General features: G+C 34.6%; 1 protein-coding gene across 1 annotated transcript in view; it reads right to left on the bottom strand.

Moving 5' to 3' along the window:
- The window catches only part of USP34 (ubiquitin specific peptidase 34), a 125660-nt gene that overhangs the window by 63245 nt on the left and 35384 nt on the right, over positions 1–27031 (bottom strand). Inside the window, exons 9-32 of the mRNA XM_010575059.1 lie at positions 23813–23894; positions 23630–23722; positions 21257–21382; positions 20721–20850; positions 20064–20099; positions 19523–19653; positions 18353–18969; positions 17671–17885; positions 15810–15925; positions 15601–15728; positions 14371–14460; positions 13441–13536; positions 12247–12329; positions 11107–11261; positions 10097–10210; positions 9064–9163; positions 8770–8929; positions 8206–8332; positions 7962–8109; positions 3545–3645; positions 1842–2051; positions 1116–1241; positions 206–328; positions 4–87 (exon numbers count right to left, since the gene is read on the bottom strand). Of these exons, the coding sequence (XP_010573361.1) occupies positions 4–87; positions 206–328; positions 1116–1241; positions 1842–2051; positions 3545–3645; positions 7962–8109; positions 8206–8332; positions 8770–8929; positions 9064–9163; positions 10097–10210; positions 11107–11261; positions 12247–12329; positions 13441–13536; positions 14371–14460; positions 15601–15728; positions 15810–15925; positions 17671–17885; positions 18353–18969; positions 19523–19653; positions 20064–20099; positions 20721–20850; positions 21257–21382; positions 23630–23722; positions 23813–23894 (3391 nt within the window). The remainder of the gene's footprint in view (positions 1–3; positions 88–205; positions 329–1115; positions 1242–1841; positions 2052–3544; positions 3646–7961; positions 8110–8205; positions 8333–8769; positions 8930–9063; positions 9164–10096; positions 10211–11106; positions 11262–12246; positions 12330–13440; positions 13537–14370; positions 14461–15600; positions 15729–15809; positions 15926–17670; positions 17886–18352; positions 18970–19522; positions 19654–20063; positions 20100–20720; positions 20851–21256; positions 21383–23629; positions 23723–23812; positions 23895–27031) is intronic.

Raw genomic sequence — 27031 nt, 5'->3', positions numbered from 1 at the left:
AACCTTGCAGCTCCACGTGTTTTTACTATTTTCTATTTGATCTTCACTCGAATCATCAGAGTCTGGGTAAAGATCGCTATAACTTCCCTAAAGAAAAACAAGAACAGTTCATTGTAAAAACAGTTAAAATACTGCAAGTAACTCATCAATATATACTTTGGTTTCAGAGAGGAAAACATATATTCTGTGCAAGAAACTCTATTACCGTAGATTCACGTCTTATTCTCCTGTTGGGCTTTCCCAAAGCTTCAATAATTTCCAGGGCGTACAAAAGTTTATGGGCACTTTTTATTCGCAGAAGATCCTTCCAGCTAAAGCCATCATTACCCTTAAAAGATAAAAAAAAAGTCAGAAAACAACTAACACAATTATATGTAATGCTGATCTATCTAAAAAATGCACGGAGAGGATTTTTAGTGACATTGACAAATTATTTTGGTTTTAATTTCATCTATTATTTAAAATTAGACAATTACAAGCATATTTCTATACATGACTAACAATTTGAATAATGTGCATTCAGCAATGAGATTTGAGTAAACCTCCAACAAGCTAAGGTACACACAATTTTCAGGTAGAGGAAGCCAAATGTTATATTCTAAATTGTAACTTCCACCAAAATTTTGATGCATGTGGCCATAAAGAACTGTAATATCTAAAAACTGTTAACATGCAATTTCAACAACTTTAAAAGAGGCAAAATTTTCATCTATAGAGCAAGAAAACAACTAGGTAAGTACCCATGTTTTGATAGTATAGAATAGAATACAGTACAAAAGGATCACTATCACAACAGTCATAATGTTAAAGCAAGGCTGCAGATGAAGAAACTGCTGTTTCAATTAAAGCGAAAAGACTTTGACAATTAGTACTGACTATTCATTTATTAAATAATTTTTTAAAAGAAGTCATAAAAACAAACTTTGGGAACTAAGCTGACATGCCTGTTTAATTTAATAAGAATTATTAGGTTTGTTTATCAGGTTTACTTGTGTCTCAGCACACTTAACTTACTATTTAACCTTCCTACTTGGGGAAAATTCAACTAAAACACTAGACAATAAAACTCCATGTGTAATAAAGATAAACATGTAAAACAAGCATTCTTTGTTCACCTGTTCATCTGAAATGTTCTGGAAGGCCTGCAACATATTAGGACATGTTGGCAGAAGCATTAACAGTTCCCAGACACGTCTGGATAAGTTTTCTGCATGGAGATGGAGTTCTTCGCACCTTGCGCTCTGACAAACCATAGAACAACCACTCTTATTGTGAACTTCATTGTACAAATAAGATTTCAAAGTCCAAAAATGTATTTATTCTTAATTAAGAAGCTCTTTCCTATCTAATGTAAATCCATAAATAGAACACGATAGTTGAAGTCTCACCGAACCTGCAAGAAACTAAGTTCCATTATCTTTACAGCGTATCATGTATTTTGAAATATTTGAGTGTAAACAAAACTTAAAAAAATACTGGTTCGAATATACTAGCGGTTATTTAGTTTCCCACAAGCTAATGATAGCATATAAGACATAAAGCTTGAGTTTTTGCAATAAAACCTTTCGAAACCTTTCTTCAAGCTAATTCCCATTATTAGTTACCACATCTATTTAAATAATCAATGCTCTTTCTTAGGAATTACTTTTTTTATAGCTTCTACAGTATTTAGAGCATTTAAAAAATAATGATAATTATAACATACGTGAAATGTGAACACACAGACAATAAACGTATCTAGCAATTGGATAGAGTACACAAGAAGTAGGCTAGATAGGAAAAATAGATCCAATTAAACAAAACTTAAATGTAATTATTCTAATAAAATTACTCTAAATTACCTCGCTATCTTCCATAGCCACTTCTCCAGAAGGAGGCTTAAAAGAGGCAAGCATCTCTAACAGATCAAAAAGGGTGGTAAGATGAGGTTCTTGCAGGAGTAAAAGCATTGGAATGTTGTCCTTCTGAGGAGGAGGGAGGCAGGATGCTGGAAGCTGAACACCTTCACCTTTACGTTCTCTCCTTGGTGCGCCCAGGGATACAAACACCATCTAGAAACAGAAAGAAACAACAAGGAGGAGAGACACAATTTAAAAAATTCATATGATAAACCATGGAATGTTTTCAACAGGATCATAATTAAGAACTTAAAGATACATTGATATCTTTGTTGTCATATCTTTAATGAGCAGCATTTTGAGCAACTGCCATAATTAAAGCTTGGGTTTGCTTTCATTTAAGGCATTCATGGTATAGTTGTATACACTTTGCTGTTGTTACAGTAGATGGTCCTGTTTCCTTGTCCCTCATCCCTTATTTTGCCATTCAGGCTAGAGAGACTCTAATACTGGTCTGAATTCTCAGTACATTAATGAAATGGCACAAAAACTAATACAGAGAAAAAAATGATATAAATTGGCTCAAAGGAACAGAAGAATGCTAGTGAGGGCACAGCAACACAACTATCAGTGTAGCTGGAAAAGCAGACATTTGTTATACTGGCCTAACCACGTTGTGGAAAGCCATTCTCAGATGAACTGCTCCTGCTGACTAGTTATCGCCTCCATATATTGATCACACCCAACCATTCAAACTGAATGCTACTGCTCCTCCAACTTCTGCAAACTTAAGAATTCATCTGATTGCACCATAGTTCAATTCTGTACAATGATCTATGTTAATAAAAAAAAATATATATTAAAAACTGGTTTTGCTTTTGAATTAACCCAATTCATTTAGCAAAAAGAACTAACAAACAATCAAAGATGTAGTTCAACAGATCACCTGATTTGGAACCACAAGAGTCAAGATACACTATGTGCTACAATAGCTAACAGCCAGCAATAGCACATGTAAGCATATCAGCCAGTAATAATCTTTCTAAAAGGATGTCAGCAGATCCCTGAAGGTGTACAGTGTGAGTTTAGTTTTCCTTTAGATAGAAAGAACTTATGTGATGATCTGCTGGTAAGTGTTTTTACAGTCCCACCTCCCCAAAACAGTTATGGTGTCATTCACACTTAGACAAATCAAATCAGGCTTTGCCATACTGTTGACTACAGCAAACTTAGGAGTAGACCACTCTAACAGGAACTCTGAATTGAGATTAAAAATTACAGATGAGCATTAAAAAATGCTTCAGATTTAACCTGTGAAAGTAGAGAGCTAGTCACTGCAACTATAGAATTAGTATGCGTTCAACAATGCAGACAAAAAGTGGGTATTTGATTCTGTTTTCACTGGCCCCTTGTTTTCCTTGATGAATGAAAAAACCCTGAAATTTTTCTTTTATTCCTTGAGTTTTCACATCTACTAACTAGAATTTTAAAATTCTTCATTATTTTAAAGATTGACAACAGCACGGGCTGACAGCATCAGTTTGAACTTACAGGAGGCACGTAGAGACAACTAGTTTCAGAAAACTATAGGATGCTCCCAAAGAAAAGTATACCTTCCTCCACCACTACATATATCAGCTACACAAAACAAAGGCAACATATCAACCAATCTTTTTCAGTGACTGCTATCTATATGCTGGTAATACCTGCATATCCTTAAAACCCAATTCATGAAGTGTTTTTTCATCATAATCAGTTGTCAGTTCATGCCCAGATGAAATCATTCTCACAGGTCCCATGAGGCCACCTAGGATAAAAACATACTTCACTAAATTTCTGGAATCATAGTTTTATTTTCTAATGAAAGTGCTAATACTTGTTTTTAATAGTACACCCTTCAGCAGCAATTAAAATGAGGCAAAAACTTAATGCATTTCTTTACAAAACCAGGTTATTACGTTAAACTAAATTTACTTGCGTGTATTCAGAAATAACCTTTTCAGTAACAGTTTGCCCAATCTTGTAGTGAAAAGTGTTCACAATGCAGATTAAAACAAGCCTTCCATATTTTGTAGTAAATTATGCGATGCCAGGGAAGATAATGGAAAAAAATTGTGATCAGCAACAAAATCCCTTTTTATCACACACCTGTGATAAAGTCAGCAAAGGCAAAGCAGCAATGATTAATCTTACTTAAATGTAAGTTGGAACTGAAGATGTCATATACTTCAGAGAGGAAAAACTGAGAACACCCTTCAAAGAATTCTCAACATTGAACAAGAAATCTGAACAATTAAAAGATTAAGAATTTAATTTCATTTGTCACAGACAATCAAGCAGTAACCAAGAATTACAATGCACAATAACTTTATATCTCAGAGTACTCGTATAGTTCTAACCACCAATTCTGGTGCATAAAGATATTTGTCATGGATTGAAATTTGCTACGCATTTCAGCCACTGTTCTTAAAAGTACACTTTTCCCAACATTAGGCCCTGATCCTCCACACGAGTGAAGAACAGCTTTACACTGCCGCTATACTTCAACATTGGGATTTCAATGAGGCTTCTTCAGAAAAGCCTATTTTTTTTTAACCTCCTGCAGAAATCTTGGGAAGTACTCAGAGTTTTGTAACTTGAAAGTGCTTCAAAACAGTCTACTATCTGGCTATAGGAACACAGTATTGAAAGACATGGGTTAAAACAAAACCAAAAAAAGCCTATGTATACGCAGCGAACTTAAATTTCATTCTTTTGCTGTCATAAAAGACATGCACAGTGTAGCGCATGCACAGTTAGCCTGCTACTTCTGGTAATTACTGAAAGCCCGTCATCTGCAGTCCGCAGCCGCACAGTCTCTGCTGATGTATGCACACAATAAATCCAGGTGATGCTTCCCAAAACCAGCTGAGATACACACACAAGTGCTGACATTTCCAAACTAGAACAGTACAGCGAGATGTACAAACAGTAACTTTGATGGGACTGCCAGATAAATGGAGGTATTGGGCAAATACATATGGTCCTCAAATCCTGCCCAAATAACATTTCTGGGATGTTCTTGGGAAAAACTGGATAGACAGCAGCTCTACAAAGACATCCGTCAGTTAACAATAAAACCATGAATGTTTTTTATGGAGTTGGGAATAATCTCACATATCTATCACTGTTCCCATCCTCCCCAGCTGACTGCTTTGAAACTTAGCAATGCAGTCAGACAAAATAATTTCAAAAAGATAAAGACAGGCAAACACATCATCCACAAAAATAATAGAGAAATCTAACATCCTCTGCACTTCAGCAAACTAGTAACAGAGTCCAGAAGAAAGAATACAATGAACAACCTGAGTGAGATGCAAATGCAATCTCACATTTCTCTGAGCAATGCAGATTTCAAATGAGCAAGAGATGTTACAGAACATATTGGGGTCTCAAAACAATTATGTGGTAAATGTCTGGTAAGCGGGCAAAAAAGTTTATTGTAGTGAGAGAGAATTAAAAGGAAGATTCAATAAATGTGAATGCATCTACCTCTTACAGATATGTTCCCAAAGTTTTGGCTAGTGGACGTTCTTAGATATTCCCTTGACAGAAGCATGATGGTAAAAACATCAGACATGTATTTGTAACTAATAAATGCTTTAAGGTTCTTTTAGCCTGTCTCAGAACCTGCAGCTTCATTTTCCAAAATGATAGTTACCTCACTTCTGTAACAATTTGTTTAACATTAATTTGCACTGTCTTCATCTTCTCAAACTAAATTTCGTTTTAAGACAACAGGTGTTAGATGTGACTGGTACCACTTCAGACATACCATTTGTTCATGAATCCCAAGAGCAGGAAAATGAAAATAACAATTTGTGCAAGGATGCTGGAAATGAAATGGCCATCTACACAGCGGTGAAAAGGCAGGCTCACAGGAGCACTAAAGAAGGCCAACAGCATAAGGAAGTGCTGGTCACAGTTAACAACAGATGAAACAAACAAAAGGCAGTAAAAAAAAAAAAAAAAGTGCAAGACTAGAATTCCAAGAACCAAAAGTTGATGCAAAAATTCTGTTATCTCTATTTCGTGAAATTGAAAGCCCACCTGAGAAAACAACTAAAACCCAGTTAAAGACAATGAGATTTAGCTCTATAAGGACAAGACAAGGGAAAAAAATTATATTATGGCATCACAAGCCTTTAACTTTTACTGGAATTTGATAAACTCTGCTCAGATTTCTACCTAAGTTGATGAAATAATCACCATTTCAGGTTCCTCACCAGGAATTGTTTTTTGTGGTAGATTAACCAATACAGGTATATTAAAATGGACATAGTAAAGGTCACCAAGATAGAAGTGCGCACTATGTACCTGTGATGCAAAATGACCCAAGTTTTTAAGTGTAAACAGTCAATACACTGAACCATAATTCACAGAGATCTTTGTGACCAACAAAATGTTATTAGAAAGTCCTTTCTTTTTTTTAATCTATATAAAACAGTCCCCAAAATAGGGTACAGATGAGTAAAACTGAAGGTTTTAACCACAAGTCTCAGTTTCAGTCCTGTCTTCTCAAAATTACCAGTTGAAAAGTAAAAATCATGTGACTAGGTTATTCCAAACACACAGTGGCATGAAGAGAACATTGCAGAGACACTTCTTCAGGAGTTTGGTTAATAAGAGGTTGAGCCTCTTGCAGGATTTTATGCATCTATCAGACAACAGAGATATCAATTACAAGACAAAGCGCTTAGTGTCATTCATACAGGTTTTAAACCTAGCAAAGGGTAGTGGGTTTATGAATTGACAGATACAAATTTCATGGTTCTCCATGTTATGGTATGTTAATAATTAGCGTGATAAACACAGAACCCCTCCCCCAACATCCACAAAGTGTACAAAATTATGTATATCAGAACAGACACAAAAGACATTGTACATATGTAACATGACTGAACTGCAGCTGCCATAGGATTGCAATTCTGAATTTTCTGAATCATGTGTTTCCAAAATCCCAGCTAAAACAAAAATAAAAATTTCTGCTATGTGGCTATGCTTGGTGGAAAACAAGATTGTTTCTGCCCTAAAACAGCTTCTGACGAGTAGCTGGAAAAGGATTTCACAAAGAAGGTAGTTAATATGTCTAAAATTCAGTCAGGTTTACTGACAGTGTGTCTCATTAAAACTTTTTTTTTAAAGTTGTTAAACTATGAAAAGAAAGCCAAATTCATGTTTACACATATCCTAATGGTCAGTGGTGTTGGAAAAAGATGTTCATGGACAGAATTTGTTCAGATAATATGCATTACACACTAACTCTTGCTCATAATAAAAAAGAAAGAAAACAAGAAAACATTGAGAAGATAATTCAAGAAACAGTAACATTTTGAACAGCACTAACTGGTAAGAATGCTATAACGTATACCATCAGTAGGATTTAGAAAACGTCCTCCTCCTAAAGGTTAAAGCAGAAATTTTCATTCACTCAAAAACACATAAAGAAAGGGAACAACAGGATGCATATTCATCACACTGTAAGGAAGCAATGACCATCTCAGGAGCAAGGTGACATTCCAAATTAAGAGCATCAAAAGAGGATGAATGATCATTTTTGCTACAGGATGATCATAAATTAAAAAGCAGTTACAGGAGTAAGGAAAATCTTACACCTGACTGGAATATATATATGTAGGGTATAAATTATGAATTGGAATTATAACTTCAAATTCTGAATCAATGGCAGAGCCAGAAATGTATACATTTCACAAAACATAGAATAAAAAGTTCTATGTAACAGAATCTCCATATTACAGAAAGCAATGTAATTAATTAAAACAACAATGAGAAGAAAAATAATGTGGGGGAAAGTCTATTGGGACTTGGAGCTTGGCTAGATCTAAGGCCTTTTGGCAGATCTACATTTTCTTTGCCATTTCAAATAAATGGTAGTGCTTAAGAAACAATGCTATTAATTAAACGAGAGGGTGATGCTAACTATAACTACAGCTAGAAGAAAATAGATCATAATGCTTGCTTATTCAGGATATCTGGGGAAGAAAAAGACCATAATCTTCTAAGCTGTAAATGGATGAACCCTTGTAAAGGCAAAAAACCACAAGTACAAGTCCTATAGCTTACCAGGGAAATCCCCTTTGCGGCTGCTTTGGCCAAACTCCTGAAGCTGTGCTTGTTGATTTATCTGCTCCTTCTGCAAATTTTCGTACCAATGGGTGACTTCTGCCCGTAGATCAGCTACCTGATCACTAGGATACATTTCTATAGTCATCTGAAATAAAACATGTATTTTATTTTTCAAAGCGCACAATGGACTTACTGAAATTTAACAATGTAAGATGTACTTGTAAAAAGGCTTTTAACTTACCTTGTCAGGAAGTCCAGCTGGCTGACATACAATTCTTAGTGGTAGTGACTGTTTGTCACTCAGGGCTTTCAAGTGACTGCTGATACCAGTGCCTTCAATTTGCCACTGTCTCAGATGATACGCAAACCTTAAGAAGCAGGTGAAAACATGGAAAAAGTATTTTTGTCAAAATCTATTTAACACAAATGTTTGATAAACAATGAGAGGAAAGACAAAGCTTGCACCTTTATTCACTGGTTTTATTTGTTGGCTTTTTTTTTTTCAAAATAACAGGAAGTTATTGATATTCTCACTATTTGTCAAATAAAACTAAAATAAGCTTCTTTGGTCAGGGATGGGGAAAAATGAACCACATCCATACATATTTATACAAGGACAAGGGCCAACTCTGGTAACTGTTTAAACTCATATATTACCTTTCACAATTATGCGTTACTGTCTTTACACAAAGAAAAACAAAAGAAACTATTACTTAAATTAGTAACAACTCACAACTCATTCATCATTACAATAACAGGAATAGAAATAAGTTCTGCATCCAAATATCTCAATAGAGCCATTTACCTTCTCCTAAAAGCCTCCAGGTGTGTCTTCAGCATTAAGAGTCCTCTTTCAATAATAGTCAGACTTGAATGAGAGTCTTGCTCAAGGTTACTAGAAGCTATCATCAGACTCTCCATACACTTGCTAATAAATTCCTGTTCTTTTTCCAGACCAGTTTTACCTGTAATACCGGTTAAAGTAAATTACAGATGCACAACTTTGGGACTATGCATTTTAATACTAAAAATAAAAAGAGGATAACGCTAGATATTCTTTAAAACATTTTAAATAGAAAACAAAAATAAAAATTCATACCATTGATATAATAAGAGTTGATATACTGGATAGCTGCTCGACTGACATCACCAGACTGTGCTCTTAAAGCAATACCCCAGAACTGGTCCATGCCACACAACTGCTTTGATAAAAGCAAAACAAACACAGAAACAAAACATTGCCTCATTATTTTACTGGGAGTGATGGTTTTCTGACCCAAGACATTTTATTTGCCTCTTGATGCAATTACTAAAATATTCAGTTTTTCCCTCTGCTTGGGCTTTCACCACTACACACATCAATTACTATAAAATTGTAACTTTTACAGAAATATTTTCATACTTTGAAGCATGAGAACTGGTTAAAAATCAAAAGCCTGAATTTTCTTTTTTGACATACAGGAATGCTTTTAAATGAAGCCTTAAAACCACAACTATTATTGGTATTCATTGCAAGAACAGAAATTTTAATAAAAAATTCTGTCAAATAATTCACAGAAAAATATCCTATACATTTTATTTCAAAGACAGTTTCTCTGTATGAAAAACTACAGAAGAAAAACTTCTAACATAAACTGAGATACATTTTACAACATTCTAGTCAGAATTAAATATGTCTAACAATGTCATCTGAATCTTATTTATAAAAGTAAATGTTACAAACCCATTCTTTAAACACAACAGTGAATACAGTTCAGTTATGCTAAGAATATGATAAACTGCACAAACATACGCAGGCAACAGGTATCACTTTCTTTGTGGTTTCCTATCTCTGCCTCTAGACACAAAAACCACACATGCTCAAAGTCATGAGGAAAGGTCAGGATCATTGGCCTCTTATTTTCATTTCACTGTCCCACATTTGGAACTTCTGAGTCCTCAGCTCCGAGGGCTCTCCTCAAGGCAGAAATCTGTACAGACCCCACCACTACAGGCTGTGACATTACTATCTCAAACCAGTAAACAATATTCAAGTCAGTAAGTTCTCAAGAGATATGTAATTGCAAATAATCAATTTAATTCTCCCCTTCCCTCAGAAAGAAGAATAACATGAGCACATAATCTAGGCTTACCTCTGAGTTTGAGCCACCATCATATGCACTAGTAGCCAATCGAGCCAAATTACACAAATGCTGGAAGAGGTTTAGGCCAGTCATACTAATAGTTTCAGGTTTTAGTTGTGGCATCTAAATAAAATGAATGCACTTTAGTATGGAAAAAAAAATTCATTGATGGAATGGATAGCAATTACAGGATATTTATTTCATTAGCACAGAAAAATGTCATTGTTACTACCATTCATATTTGAATGTAGTAGATCAATTAGAATTTATTCTTGCAAAAGATCACACTCTCTGAATTTTATATACGATACAAAAAATCAACTATAATTGGCTTAAAAAAACATCTCTTAGCTACCACTGATTTGGACTGTAACAGTGCAGAGGGAACAAAAATTATTATTGTAACATTAGCTACTTAACTTATCAGCAGCAGGACAATTTGTTAGCATACTTGACATGTCCGTTCAAAAAAATTCATACACTTATAAAACTAGACAAAAAACTGTGTAACCTTGAAAAAGAACTAGACTACATTAATTATTGCGCAATCCATCCATTTTGTAATGTCATCTGTTGAAATAGACGGGACCCCTTGCAAAAAGCTCTACTGCTGCATGTTCATATTTTCAGTGGACATATTGATGAGATTTATATGCCCCTCCCAAAAAAAGGAACAAGTCATTTTTTCAGTCAGGAAAGCTATATATCATAAAGGAAAGTATAGTTTCGGGTGGCCTTTTTTTTTTCAAATTGAAACGAAGTGCTACCTAGCTTCAGATACAACACATAGGCTATCTGCAAAGAAACACTCAAGTAAATACTAATGTGAAAAGAATTCATGCCAATCCATTCCCCTCTTCCCTCCAAGCAGAGAAAAATCACTGCATGACAAGTGGGGCCCTCCCAGACTACTGAAGACATATTTTTCATAGAAACAATTTTAAAAACATTAAATAGTGGTGATATGGAAAGAAACACTTTTACTAGAGTTATAAGGTTGCAATTAACTCTCTACATACCTTTTCCAAAAAAAGATGCTTATAAGTCTCCATACCCATAGCATGCTGATCTTTACTTCGTACTTGATTTAAGAACCAGTGTAGTGCATCATCGTAACATTCAGAATCTTCTACTAAGCAGTGCCACAGTATGTCCACTTGTTCTAAACTCAACCCTAAAATTAGGGAAATATTTTTAACTACTCCTTTATAACATCAAATATATAGCAAAATTCTACAAAACCCAAGAATACATACAGAAAAGTTTTTGTCAGAACAAGAAGTTTTTGCAAACAACAAAAGAAAAACACACCACCTACCAACTGTGGCTGAAAAGAGTATCTCTGTAACTGTTTCACTGCTTCTCCTTTCAAGAGAACAGTAGGTTTATTTTCTTAGCTGGCACATAAACATTTGTGATCTCAACAAATTTCTTTAAGAAGAATTGTGGCTATCCTATCAGCAATAGCAAATATGGTGTTACAAGTTTTTTTCTTCTCTTGGCTACAGATATTCTCATTCCTTCCTGTACTCTAATGACCAGAGGGACAAGCCATGCATTGTATGCCAACTTTTACTACCTATAATGAGAATACCCAAATGACTCCTCCCTTCAATCATTTATTAAAATGACCTCAATATACAATCAACTGAAAGTCTGTACAGAGCTGATGCTGAAACAACACTGAAGGCTATTAGTTTACAAGGGCTTAAGAAGAGAGCGGCCAAAAGAATTTTTGGAAGGGAAAGCCACCAAGGGTCACTAAAAACACAGAAAACTATGTTTGACTTTGAATTCCATCAGCCACATCAAAAGTGGAAAGTAAAAATTTCAGAGTGAAAAGATTTGAGCATCTGTATAGATCAACTATCATATAGAATGCTACTTTCACAAAAGTGTAAACCAATTTCTAACAGTATTAAAATATAAAGAATTATTCCTTTTTGGTATCACAACTTACTTACAGTGCACTCCAGTAAAAGATCTCTGGGAACGTTATGGACGTGAACCAAAATCTTCCTTCTTTTGAAACAGTATCAAAGATTATTTAAAATTGTATGTTTAAAATATCGTATTTATTTGAGCTAACATTGATTGTTAAGAACTATGTGAGCCTTACTATAAGGTGCTTCTCTGATAAGGTAATCTCAAATACTTACTGAAATGATCTGGTGATCCTAGAGTTGAAAACACACATGTCAGGAATTGAAGACGAACCTGAACTTCTGCACTGTGGCTGTATCTAAAATTTAAATTTGTATAAAAATGGAAGTTTATTTGTTTATTGTCATAACTTTTTTCCTACTCATACACATGCCTCTTAAAAGCTTAAATAATTTTTTCTTATAAGTTTCTTTCTGAGCTTCTAGTTCAGTATATAGTCTAGGCTCCAGTTGTACACATTACAGAACCACACCAAAAAAGTGGAATGACACACTAGTCATTACTAGATAAGGTACTACTGTTGTTGTTTTTTGGGGGGGTGGGAGTGGGTTTTTTTCGGTATACAGTCCAATTCAAGTGCATCATTTTGTCGTTAGCACCTTGCAGGATCCGACCTTAATTTTTTCCCTAACTTGTAAAATGCTGGTATTTCTACTCTGAATTTCCAATCCCAGCTGATATATATTCTCTACAAAAATATCTTCAAACATATTAACTTTATTCTATTTATAAGGTAGAAGCTTAATGGCCATAGGAAAAGAACAATGTATCATTTTTCCTGAATTTAAAGCAATTTAAACAGCTTTTGAAGTAATTCCTCACTAAAGCAATGTCCAATATAAAGCAGTATAATGAAGTAAATATTTGACCCATAAATAGCAACATTTTTCAGTTGTGGATGCCCATATTTACATATTGACTTTGACATCTGTCAAAACGTGAATAGTCTATTCCTCTGGGATTGGGAAGCTAGAAATTGTATCACTTGTATATATACACCTAATTTTAATCATACAGATTGGAAACTGCAGATGCAAGTGTTAAATAGAAAAAAACTACTGCAAAGGTTAATGATAAGAGATTGTAAAACTAAAACATTTGAATAGTTTTATGATACAAAATCACTTTAAATTGATTTAAATATATAAAATCTGTGTGTTTTATTTGTTAACAAATACACAACATAATGTTCAACAAAAATTACATGAGAGTTGTTACATGTTTTTTTTAAGGAAAAGGAAGCTATTTAAAATGTTATTGTTTTTACAGACCTTTGTCTCCCTAAGCATGTAATGTCCCTACAGAAACTATTTACTTATATGAACACATCAGAAGCACTGGAAGAAAAGCAGAAAAGAAACATCTAAACCCATAAAATATCAAACACTCAAAGCCAGTTGTGTACTTACAATGCATGTTTATGTCGTCCTTCCCTGACTGCCTGAATGTAGTGTACCAAATTATCAAAGAAAAGTTTCATCATATTAAGTTCCTTTTCTGCCCACCTGTGTCAATTTAAAGGGCAGAAAGTATTATGGTTTGCTTAAAAAAGATCAGAAAAGCTACAGAAGTGAGACAGCTATTATAGGAAACTTGCATATACATAAAACCAAAGTAAACATTCAATTTTCCATCTACCATGAATTCAGGACTATTTTCCAGTACAGTACTCTCTTCTTCCTTGTCATCCATAAGGCTCCACAATGTTGTTATTTTCAGGCATAGGACTGACAGAACACTCCCATTTGAGACCATGAAAACTGTTCCTAAAGCCCTAATTCAGCAAAAGTCTAAACTGGGCATATACTTAAATGTCATGTCAAAAATGCCAAGAAAAATTGCTGATAATCACTGTAATCCTTCCCAGAAGTTCCAGTAGTCCATTCTCTATAGTTAGACCAACTAGTTATATAGTTTGTTCAAGTAAGGAATGCTATATGATGTATCTTCACATTTTAAAGGTTTTCTTATAAACTAGATTTTTTTATTACTGAGAAACATTTGATATACTATCAGAACACAATGACATAACATCAAATTATTACAACCTTTTACAATATACTATTACTTGATGTCTAGTACTGTCTGCAAGTCCTTTGAGATGGGGGGGCGCGGAGATAAAAAAATACAAATTAGTCTTCACCTCAGTTATGACACTAGTGCGTATTATGAAGAAATCTAGGCCTGAGTGATTAGACAAGCTCAGGCCAGATAACAGACAGATGATAACCTTAGGTCATTATTAATTTGGACCACACTAAAGGAGCAAGCCTTGCAGCAGTTCCGTAAATGTCATCACCTCTGTTGGTCTAGTCTGTTGGGGACAGGGGGCTACTTACATTGTTATCCAATGTGTATCGTAACTGCTCCCAAATTGTTGAAATGTACCAAACAGCTTTGGAAGAAGACGAAGTGAAACTACTACTGATCTAAAGGAGAAAGAGAGAAATGACAACAATATATGATTGCTACAAAACTAAAATAGTCAATTTTAAAACTACTTTGAGAAGCTCAAGTTCAATGAGCAAACAGGCTAACTGAAAGCATTGGAGTTATCTGTGCGAAGTTCACCACATCATGTCAGCCAATTAGTTTTCTGAATCTGAACTACACATACTTCAAACCCTTAACATGTAATACCTTAGACACACAACTGTTGGACAGGTATAAAAATAAAACAGTATATGTTTTACTTATTCAAAATTAAATTTCAAAAGGTAAATTCTTATTTTTCAGTTTCATAATATTTATCTTTTAGAATTTCAGCAAAATGAGATTTTTTTTCTCCAGACAGATGACATAGCAGAAATAAATCTGCCTCAAAGTAATTATAGACACAAGTAGGTGTGTATTGTAAAACAACTATCTAGGAAAACTCAAGTGCATAAACTGCATGTAACAGAACTTTCATATCAGTAATAAGTATCTTCACATTTCTTTTATTAATTAATATCTCAGAATACTTGTAACATCCCACAGATACAGTTCTTAGCAAAAAGGTAACAACATAACACTGCAGGTGATGTCCAGCAGTTGATTGGTTGTATCAACAAAATAAATTCCACTTTTGCCAGTCTTCAAACTGTACAATCTCACAGCTTTGGCTGGTATTAAAACAAGTTATCTGAGGTCAAGGTATTACTTCTACCTCCATCTGCTTCTTCACAGAAATTAGACCCTACAACAGACTTGGTGGAAAAGAACTTGCCTGTTCCTCAGCCACTTGCATGTAAAATCTAAATATTCATTTCAAAATGCTTACGCTAGGGCACCTGACCTTGCACTCAACTGGCTAAGATGTGGACCCAACTTTACCAAATGGTAGGAAAGCAGTAACCTCTGGCAGGAGGGAGAACAGACAAATGCAACAATATGAGAAATTCAGCACACTGATAGAATAGAAAAATGGAACATCAGATATATTCATAACACCTTGAAAACTATTTTATACTTTTTCTTTTGTCTGGTTTAACTTGTCTTCCTGTAAAATTAAATAACTGTTATAGTCAACTTGGATTTCCTATATGTTACAAAAATAGATAAATGTAAAAACAGATAATTTAAGTTACCTGTTGTTTGCTAAATTTTCTAAGCAGCCTTCAATAAATCTCATTCGAATCTGTCTGTCAGTGAACCAGCATACTAAAGAACAGAGCAGCTTCTCTGCTTCATTTATTAACCCTTCAGAGAGATGAATCTACAGCAAGTAGAAAGAAAGGTCACTGAATAGTATAGTTTTTTTCTTTTAAAAAATATTATTTTCTGGTATTCAACTTACTGCATCTTCATCCTGGACAAGATCCCACAAAAGGGTATTTCCTTTCTTACAAACATTATCCAAATTAATGTCCGTCACCGCATTGCTATTATATTGATGTTTATGAACTGCTGGTCCTGAACAAAATATAAAGATCATTATGAATAAAGAGAAGGAACTATCTAACCTGAACATTATTCCCTAAGTGCATGAACAACAACATGCTTTATTTGTAAACTTGACTATTTTAAAGTGCATACAACAACATTGTAACTGCAGCCTTTTTCCACATATGGGTTCTTAAAAGAAGACAAAATGTTACAACCATACAGGAAGTCAACAGGACAGTTAAGCCAATGTTTATGCTGGTTTTGGCTAATGGCAAGGTGCAATAAAAACAGTACTGAAGAACTGCAAATGCAATTGCCTTTTAATTTGATTAGCTTTAATTTGTAGTGTAATTAAAATATTTCTTAAGTCTTTCTGCAGTGCTGTGGTCCAAAGGGAAGTATCTTTATAACTACCATGGTTGGAAAGCAAGAAAGAAGCACATTCCAATAAATTCCCCTTGTACTGCATGATGTCCTATATCTAACTACAAAACAGGAAAAACAAACACCATTTTTTATACACAATAGAGTATCAAAGCGCATGGTTTTAGAAACTCATCATGTTTTCATAAACACTGATAGACATTTTCTTTCTTCTATGTGGCCACAGCTGGCACCATTCATTTATCTACTATTTGATACTATTTTCATGTAACAGCAAAGTCAAGTAGAAAATTTAGATTACGCGCAGAACACTAATTATTTGCACGTGCAAAACTAGGGGTGTCGAAAATAATCTGCACTGCAGGCCTCAGGCTCAAACAATGATTTGGATCTTCAGTAATGTGTAATATCTATGGAAAACATTGAAAAAATATGCTGATTTACAGCACGTTTTAACTACAAAGTTTTAGTAGTTTATTCAACTCTGTAGCGTAGGAAAAAAAATCCTTCCCAATTTTCAATCTCAGGCTGAAATTATAGTTCAGTTCCACATAACAAGAAATGTTAAGCCTAAAGAAAAGAGAGACTTCTTACTCAACTGTGTTTCAGGAAAAGATATAAATAGTACTGGTTTTACTGTCTGCTGGAAGATAGCAAACTTGGTTCTCCCTGATCAGTGAAGAAAAATGTCAAACCCTCCCTAACCGTACCCTCCATTATATTTAAAAGGAGGATAAAACAGAAAATAAAGCTGCCACAATATCATATGGAAAGTTGATATAATTCTTGAGAAGTGTTTTAGTAGCATCTTAAATGGCACTCTGAAGTAAACTAGAAGATTTGGCAGTGTAAGATGCAATAGCATAAAATGCCCTTTAAGGCAAGCTCCCCAAGATAGCAAGTTAAATTTTAACTCATTTTTCCAAAATTATCCTCTGTACAACCCATTATGCTTAATTCATTTAAGATGACAAATGTACAGAATCACAATAAGATCCAGCCACCAGAAGAAAAATCGCATAAGGTTTCAAAGAGGGGAAAAAAAAAAAAAAAAAAAGAAAAAAAGCCAACAAAACCCTCGCATTTCAGTACCACCTTTCTTTTTACTTTAGTAACTCTTTAGTGCCTTTATTTGTTTTAACTTGCATTAAAAGGTCTAGTAGAAATGGGGGAAAAAAATTAAAAAAGGCAAACACAGCTACGTCTAGTGTAATACAAAAGTGCATCCCTTGGAGAAACAGCAAAATCTCAGTAGTCACTGTGGTTTCTTTGAGCAAATACACGTGTGGTTAAAATAATTTTATTATTTTAACTATTGGAGACTAATTAAAAATTATATAAAACCAAGTTAAGGTATAGTGTTTTTCTGTTTTCTTTTTATCACTTACCTTGACTAAGATGTTCATGATAGATAGAGGCAAGGTTAGGAAGGTGCTGCTGAAGGTGAGATGTTAGCTCAGCATGTGAATTAATCTGTACAAGCTCTTCTTCACAGCCAGACTCTTCCCCATCAAAATCAGCCATATTTTTCTCTGATTTTGCACTGACTTGGGAACTACTGCAACTGACATCATCTGCACTTAGCATATCATCAACCATATGCCTGTAAAAGAAGAATATTAGAATGGACAGTATCAAAGAGAAAGTTGTTTATAGCAGACTACAAGTGAGTAGACATCTCCCTAAAGCTAAAGTCAGGATGAATCATCTGTCTGAACAGCAGACCTTCATATGAATTTGAAAAACAATTACAGATAAATTGAAGGGCTCACTATCATGACAATTGTATTGACTTCTTTAATGTTAACTAAATACAGCATTTTCCAAAACAATTTTAACATTTTGTTAAACATTGTCTTATTTATTCAATACAAAACCTTGACAAAAATCTTTAATCAGATGCTAACAAAACAGATTACTGCGTAACTATCTGCAATAACTATCACCTCGATTAGACAAAATTATCGTAACTATAGCAAAACATCCATATACATTTCTGCCCAAACTGAGTGTTTTGCTACCACTTATTTCTGTTATAGAAGGAATCAGAAGAAATGTCAAGCTACCTACCCATCATGGTGGTGGTGGTGGTGGTGGTGGTGGTGGTGATGCTGTGGCCCAATGAACTGTCGACAGTTAAATAATTCATTTCCAATAGTTTCCCCAAGGAAGTCCCCTGTGTGAGTTATACAAGAATCTTGAGACCCTTGTGAAATGTGAGCAGTGCTCATTTCACCTGTCATATCATGCTCTGCATCCTCAGCATGAGAACAAGCATCTAGCATTCTAATTCGATTATCCACTGGTGTCACAGAGTCAGAGTTAAAAACATGGTCCTTTCCTGCCCCATTATTTGCACCACTCCTCTCTGATGCCCCTTGTGAATCTCCCAGACAAATGCCTGTTTGTGATTCCAGTTTCCTGCTTCGTAGATCTGTGCTCCTACTGCTTTTCTGGGGATTATGACTCCTATCTTCTTCCTCTTCGTCCTCCTCCTCTTTGAGAGCTTCAATATCTGCAATGTCTTCAGACTGCACCTCGCTGCCAGGGCTTCCAGCAGACTGGCTTGCATGACTGGAGTTTGCCTCATTACTGGATCCATCACTGTGGCCACTGCTACTACCAGGACCACTACTGCCATCCTCACCACTGTTGGCTGTCTCATCGGAGCTTCCTTGCATGGATTCCTGAAATTATTTTTTTTTTTTTTTAAGATTGATGGAAAATAACACACCACTGAAAATACATAATCAACATCATCATCCAAACACCATTCTTCATTTATGAGTGTGTCAAATCTACATGTCTTCATTCATTCTTTCTCAATTTGGTTGCCAATGACAAAATGCTCTGAGCAAGATTCACATTTAATAATTTAATTTTTGCATTACCTTACTTGTAACAGGCTATATATGCAGGCTTTGCACATACACAGTGACACACAAACAATACGTCATGCAATCCCTTACCAGAAGATTGATCTTACTGAAATACAATTTAAATGCAGGAATCTGTCTGAGGTGTTTTTTTGTAGCATCCTTGCTCATGGGCAAGGTACAATACATTCTACATAAACTGCACAGAACATAAGATTCTAGCTATCCACTATCCTGCTGCAGGTAAGCATACATGTTATGTACCTGTTCAGGTTTTGAAGTGATTACGGAAAAAATACTATTTCCATAGCTAATAATAGGCAACTCAGTAACAAAATTCACAGACTAAGATTTACACTCCTACCTCTGTATCTGAAAGTCGCTGCTGTACATGCTTTGTTCTGTTAATAAGCTGTTCCTCCATTTCAATATCACTGCCTCCACTCTGATGGGTGTCACTGTTGTCACTACTCTGAGGGCTTGCTGCTGGTGACCCTAGTTCAAAACCACATTTCCCAGTTATTTTGTGATGTATTTTAATTGGAATGTAACAGCATTACATAAAACTGCCCCAAATGTTGAACTCAACAGCATTCTTCCTGCAAACAGTTGAACAAGAGACATAACTCAAACAAAACGTGTACCTAAACACTAAAAATTCTTTTTAGAACACTTTAGAGCATTTTACTACAAAATGTGTATTCTGATGTCTCTTCTTGCCAGTGTATAGCAGAGCTATATGAATTTCACAGATTCTACATGAAATATAATTTTCATCTCACTTGTCATAAAAACATAATTTCAAAATTTTACTAGTTCTTCTTCCATTCAGATTCGATAGCTGTAGAAAAACACTGTAGTATCAAATGTATCAGATTGTGGTGTACTTCTAAAACTATACTTACAAGGTGAAGGGGCTGCTCTTCTGAGCTCCTCTTCTTCTGAAGGAAAAAAGCAGGATGGAAAAATAAGTGACTAAAAATCTTTTTGTCAGCATATAGTTGTCCATGATTCATAAAAATCAGCAGTAGGAAAAGAAAGGGAAGCTACAGTAAAATGGCTTGGCAGCACCTTTACTAATGACTGTGGGGAAATACACAGTCAAGTCAAAAAAAAAAAAAAAAACAAAAACACCAAAAACCAAAAGCAGAAATAGTACATAATATCAAAAGCTAGGTAAAAATTAGATAAGCTTTTGTAAGATTTTATGTAGCTATGTAAGTTACAGATGTTCAGCAGAACAAGAATAGTTAACTGATGAGTTATGGACCATCCTCTGAATTTAAAAAAAAAAAAAAAAAAAAAAAAAAAAAAAAAAAAAAATACATACTACTTTAGATATACAAACAGAATTGATTGGAAATAGAAAGCTTTCCAAATGTGATCACAAAGTTTTAATGCTTTCATCTTTATCCTCAACTTCTGCTTGAAAAATATGCCAGTAAGACACTTTTTAAAAATACTCCCAAGTAAAAGGTCTATACATCCTTTTTGTCCAAAGTCAACAAGGAGACTATGAAAATTAAAAATTTAACTACTAGATCTATTGGAAAACCACATACCTTTTTTGTTTCCCATGGGTAGATTGGTACTCAGTAAAGATGCAAAAGAGCTTTGTTTTGACAGCTGAGCCTTAGCTGCTAGTGCATTATTCCACAGTGCTTTTATAAGCATTGATGCCAAATACAAGGTCTATAAACAAAACCAAGTAACAGTGCCATTAAGAAGCAGTAGGTTTTGTATGCAAAGATCCACTGTTAATCCTTCTATATGCCAATACTACAGTTTACCAAAATAAACGAATGCACAAAATAATGTTGTGTGAAACACTTTTTAACTTCAGACATGATGTTACAATCTTCTCAGTGGTTATCCAGTCTTCAAAAATCTCTGAAAAAGATTATAATTCAAAAGCCAGAAAAGGCCTACTTGAAGAAACAGGGCAACTTTACTTACATAGTTTCCTCTCTTATGCATTAGTGAATATTACTTTTACATGCATTCCTTTAGAAAGACAAAGACAAATCCGTAACACTTATTTAATATACTAACATAATTTCTTTTCTGGTTACAGTGCTTTTGTTTGCCTTGTCTTTACCTGTTCAGTGTGAGCACTTGGATGAAGAGTTGAGACTAGGTTAAGAAGATGTCTAAGTGGCACAGGGTCCAAGTTTTTGATCAAAGAAGGAAACAAGTCATGTATGTAACGACTGCAGTGCTTTAGCTACAAAGTACAAACAAACAGAGAAGATAACAGGAACAGCAAAATAAACCTCTAAAAAAAAATTCAAAGTGATAAAATTGCAGCAATTAAAGAACATCTTTGCAGAAATTCTCAGGAAGCACTTGTCCAATAACTCCAAACTACACCAGACTTGCAATTTTGACTAAATTTCATTTTTATATTGCAAAGCACATAAGGTTTAGTGAAATCAAATATAACAATATCTTCCTTAGTTCCAGTTCTAAGAGATTTGGTGAAAAGAAGAACTGGAATTTTATTTTGTATTTTAACTTAAATATAACTTCTAAAATATTAGTGTATATGCTAAACCCTGAGGGAAATAATATTTGCAATGATTACCTTACTAGCAGTGGTAAATACAAATAAAGACATTACAGGCTAACATGAGACTGAGAGAACAGACAGTTCAGTGTGGAGATTATTTATAATTCTTTTGTCTTTCCAGTAATGGATGTCAAAAAATATGACAATGTGTTTAGCTAACTACTCTATTTACACATTGAAGTGACAGTGCTCCTAGATATTTCCTCTTAGGTTAAATGCTGCTTTTTGTAGTCACTCAAAGGGTTTCATGATGTTTGTAAGGAAGCTGATAGTCAAAAAATAAAATAATGGTTACAGGAAGCTTCTAGAAAAAACATTCTTAATGTTGGTTACCATATATGCACCTCAAAAAGGGTTTTTTCATTCTTTATTTATTTTATTTTCCCTTCCTAGCATAAAAAAATATCCGTGACAGCAGTTTATGGGGTACAGGCAATCTTTCACAGGATTCAAACTGGAATGAAATTATGTGAGTTCGATACAAGGATGCATTTAAACTTCTTGAGATACCCGCTTCAACTCAGAGAAGATAAATTTTTGTCAAAAAGTTAGTTTACAAAGTGGAAAATACATTCTTTAAGGCTTTCTATTTTTTTTTTTGTCTAAAAGTGTCAGCCTTTTAAATAACATTAGAAGTTTAAACCTTTTATAGGAAGTAATCAGGACATAATTCTGATATCAAACGTATTTTGAAAATATCAGTATGTCAAAATGAACATGTGAACTGTAAAAGAATTATCGCATTTGGGTAGTTACGTGAAGTTCTTAAAATAGTATAAAAGAGAAAAAAATCAGAGGTCTAACACTAGTGTGAGTTACTATGTGTGTGAAAACATCAAGGAAAGTAAAATATTGCTTTAAAAATGTAAATGAAATAAGTAATTATTAATTGCTCTGATACAGAAAATTGTTGGAGCCTATTAGAGTGAATGCTGTTATAACGAGGATTTATTAACATACCAGCTGCATGTTATAATGACAGTGGACTACAGAGGTTTCAGAATGAGTATACAGTAGTATTTGATTGAAACAAATTACACAGTAATACTGATCACATTAAAAAAAAAACCACCTTCAAATTCTAACTTGTATAAAAGTATGCTCCCTATACCTGTTCAAAAAGATCAATTTTATTTCTCTGACCTTCATTTTGAGTGTATTTTTCAGAAAAATTGACACTGAAACCCTGAGGGTTTTTCCTGAGTTTTTTTGTTGTTGTTTGTTTGTGGTTTTTCTGGGTTTTTTTTGGTTTGGTTTTTTTTTTTTTTTTTTTAATAATAAAGGCAGAATGAAACCATGGAAAAACAGTTTCCACAACAGAGAGTCAAAATGTCTACTGTATTCAAATCCCCTAAATAAAAAATTTCACAACCTAAAATAAAAAGCATAGTAATCCATTAAAGTAGCAAACACATATCCTTCTGAAGTAAAAAAGCCTATCAGAGTTTCCAGGTTTACCAAGCAAAAAATAAAATCTCAGTGCCTTCTATAGATTTTAACCTCAGCACTGTAGTACAGCTCTAAACTTCACTGCCACAATTTTCACCTGATTGTTCCCACCAGGAGTAACAGAAATGGAAGCTACAATACATGGGAGCAAGGCAATTTAGCACAATAGTAAAAATATTACATCTACCCTACAATCTTCATACCCGTTCTTAGTGAAAACATTATGTCTTTGCTATACAACTTCATTTTTTTCTTGTATAAAAGTAGCCCAGGTGAATTCTTGCATCTAGCAGTAATTGTGGCAGTTACTTAACTTAAAACTTTAGTCGGCAAAACACTCAGAGAGACAAGAAAAAGTAATAAACTCAGCTTTACAAACATAAAACAAAAGCAACTTGCCATTTTCTGGTTTTTTTTTAATCACTCCTGCAATTATAAAAATTTTATGTATACCTGTGCTGCAGCCCAAATACAGTCTATGTGTTGAGTACTAAGTCTCCCTTCAGCTGCAAGAAAATTCAGAATCACTTGGCACTGTTTGATGATCTGCAAAGTGAGAACATATTGAGGAAAGATTTACTAGAACAAGAAGTTACTCCTCCATGTTTATACTAAAAATAATAATTTTATACAAACCTCAATATGTAAATTTGGTCCAAAAATGTGCTCAACTACATTGTTGCTGATAAGCCAGTCTGCAAGCTCTTTTGCAATTGACCTAGAGATGAAAAAAGAGTGGAAACATATGTAAAATTAAACTGCCTACAATATATACACTGTGCTCTTCTGTAGCACAGCATGTCTTTCAAATTAACATCTGTAATTGTAGTAAGCATATGAAAACTTTTTTAAACACAAAGCATACTCAACATTCATTCATTCAGGTAAGAAGCAAACAATTTCTGTATTTTTTTCTTTAGCTGGAAGACTAATGCAAAATATCAACATTTCCCACTCACCCCTCTGGATCATTAGCAAACACGTAACCAACAACTCCACCATTTTATTAGTTAATAGAGCTCAACAGACCACCTGCAGACCACTTTCAAAGACCTCACAGGTAAGTTTTGATAAACACTGCTATTTAACCCAAGTTTATAATGAAATTCCAGAACTACTGAGTTCACAAATGCAGCTAAAGGTGGGAGTGACAGAAAATTTTTTTTAAAGAAAACCAGTTAAATTTTTTTAGATTCTCTTGCATAAATAGCAAGTCATATAGCTTTAAAAAGCTACGTTTTCCATACTTACACATAGCATACAGGTACTTCAAAATTCTCATTTTGTTTCATCCATAACAATAGGGAGCTTTACCCACTGCCAATCCATAAGCAAACATTTGAACAGAACAGGACAAGGAAACTGAATTTTGCAAAACAAAAGTTGAACTTCCGGAAAGGGCTGCTCTGTCTGTAAACTAGTGTCTAAGCTCCTTTCTATTTCTTCTTTTCAAGCAAACATTTGTTTACCCAGATTTTGGCACCAGAAGCAATTAGAGGACATCACAGTATTTAAAGCACAGCCTGTAGTTTAAATGACCCTGGAATAAAAGCGCTCTGTTTCATGAGGAAAAGAGGATGGGAGGGAGGGGGTGGTCTTAGAGGACCACACGAAGAATTATTTTTACCACTGCTATCTTGTGTCACATTTATGGTCACTGTTAAAATTGCAGGATTGCCAATCTTTATCATCCGCACTAAGAAAACAAGATTCTTGAGGTAGAAAGAGATTGCCTTTGCAGGTTTTCCAAACAGGATTCACTTTTCCGGGCCATGTTGTCAGTTCTTCAATTGTCTTGAATTGCCTGATCCCTATGGATGAACTCAGCATAGTTCCTATTACTCAACAACACACACCATTCCTACACTGTACTCTTCTATTCTAATTCCAGGACATGGGGAATCTAATACATTGTTCAAAAAAAGATAATGTCCCCTAACATTTAAGTAATAATTGGTTTGCAAGGTACAACAGTTTACCAACCGTATCACTTAGCGCTTATTAATAAATTAGTTCTCATACTGTAAAGTCAGCTTGACAGGGTATCTGCTCAAAGAGGGATGAAAAAGATAAGCCAGACCTATTCCATGAAATCAAGATCTACTTAACTTCCTACAGCCTCATTTCAAAACAAAACCAAAACCCAACCACCTCCTGCAACACCCCAAAGATGCCTACCCCAAACCAAATCTTGAAGCATCCACATTACAGACTCATTCAGGGCTTGGATTTCTGTCTAACAAAATCTGAAGTAAGACCTTTTCACATGCAAGCTGTGATTTTGCAGAATTTACAGCTAAAGGAACTTATTCATTTGAATATGTGCTAACAGTCTCCTTTAGCAACAAACACGGCTCTAAAAAATTCTCTTATCCACCTCCCTCCATGCTGACAAGCGAAAGTGGCCATAGTGGCATTGCCCATATAGCTCAAGAAACTATAGCTCCGTTACTTTTTGTCAAACAGCTGGTAGACTCACTATTACAAATTCATCTTTATTCACAGATGCCCAACCCACACTCTGAAAACTGAATGCAGCCTGCAAAAAAGTTCCTTGAACTTACGGCCTATTAACCCCTAGTAGCTCCTTCTTATGGCTTTACACATTGCTTCCCCTTGCTGTGGGGCATAAGTCCTGCTATATGACCAAAATATAAGCAGAAAGCCTCTCAGTTTGCATTTTGCACATATAAAAGGTAGACAGATCTGGTCACATGAGTGCACATACATCCACTAGAGGCAGGAGACTTGAATGGACGCACTTCTGGTTATGAAATGTGAAAAAAATCATTGCATATGGTCCTCCATAAGAGGCAAAAGTCTTAACACCCGAGTCATAAGTCAATGAAGGTAATTTTGTTCCAGGACCACTTAATTTCTCCTTGGATCTGAATTTTTAAAACCTGCAGCTTTCAGAATGAATCCCACATAAATACTGCTAGATTCACAGGTGTTGTTAATATGAAAGGACATACTGCTGAGTGTGTTGGTTTAAACCAAATACTTCTGTTAGTGGCACAATGTCCATTAGACATTGTATCCAGAGTCATATGTTGCATTTTAGCTACTCCAAAGGAAAGAACAAAAACTCTCTTATAGACTGAGTTCCTTTACATTTTATCAAATTAGTATGGCAGTTCTCCATTGCTTATCTGCAACATTTTTCTTTTTAGAAATAATGGATTATTCTTTTGAATGAATGTCTTTTTTTTAATAGATGTATTCTCAGCAGTAAAAAAACTCTTTATCCTACTGGTGAGCCCAACTGTGATAAAATGACATCTCAGATTTCTGAAGGTAAACATTCATTTGATACAGATTTGTTGAGGATGACCAAAAACAAGAGGATCCTTGTGAAAGGCAGAATGCAGTCTTTGTGTTTCCCAGAGAGAATTGTTCCTCCCAGAAAGTTTTGCTGAGGGCACACCAATCACCAAATATACTGCATTTCAAAATGACAAAGTTATTACCAGCACTAAGTATTTTGTTCTCTGATATACTAAGAAATATATTTATGATAGCAGATTCAAGAATTCAATAAAGAAAGCTAATTTCAGCGTGAATGAAGGATGTCTGACTTATTTCCTGAACACTTCCATTTCAGGAAAGGTTTTTTTCCATCTAGTGGTTTTCCAGCTCCTTGATAAGTTTCCTCACTTTCAAAGAGAGCGAACCTTAACTCAGAAGCTATTCCAGAACTTCATATAAATAAAAATAAACTGCCAGCCTATGAATAAATTAACCTATGATTGAAGTTTGTATATTGTCACTTATCGCATCTTTACTTTAATAATTATCAAAAGCCCTATAGCCTTGAAAATTTCAGATACACTCAAGTTCATAAAAATTCACCAA

This window comes from Haliaeetus leucocephalus, unplaced genomic scaffold, assembly GCF_000737465.1.
Source record: "Haliaeetus leucocephalus isolate CR32 unplaced genomic scaffold, Haliaeetus_leucocephalus-4.0 Scaffold450, whole genome shotgun sequence".
NCBI classification, from domain to species: Eukaryota; Metazoa; Chordata; class Aves; order Accipitriformes; family Accipitridae; genus Haliaeetus; species Haliaeetus leucocephalus.
Note: the sequence above shows the minus strand (reverse complement) of the source record. Positions and strands in the feature narration are given on the sequence as shown.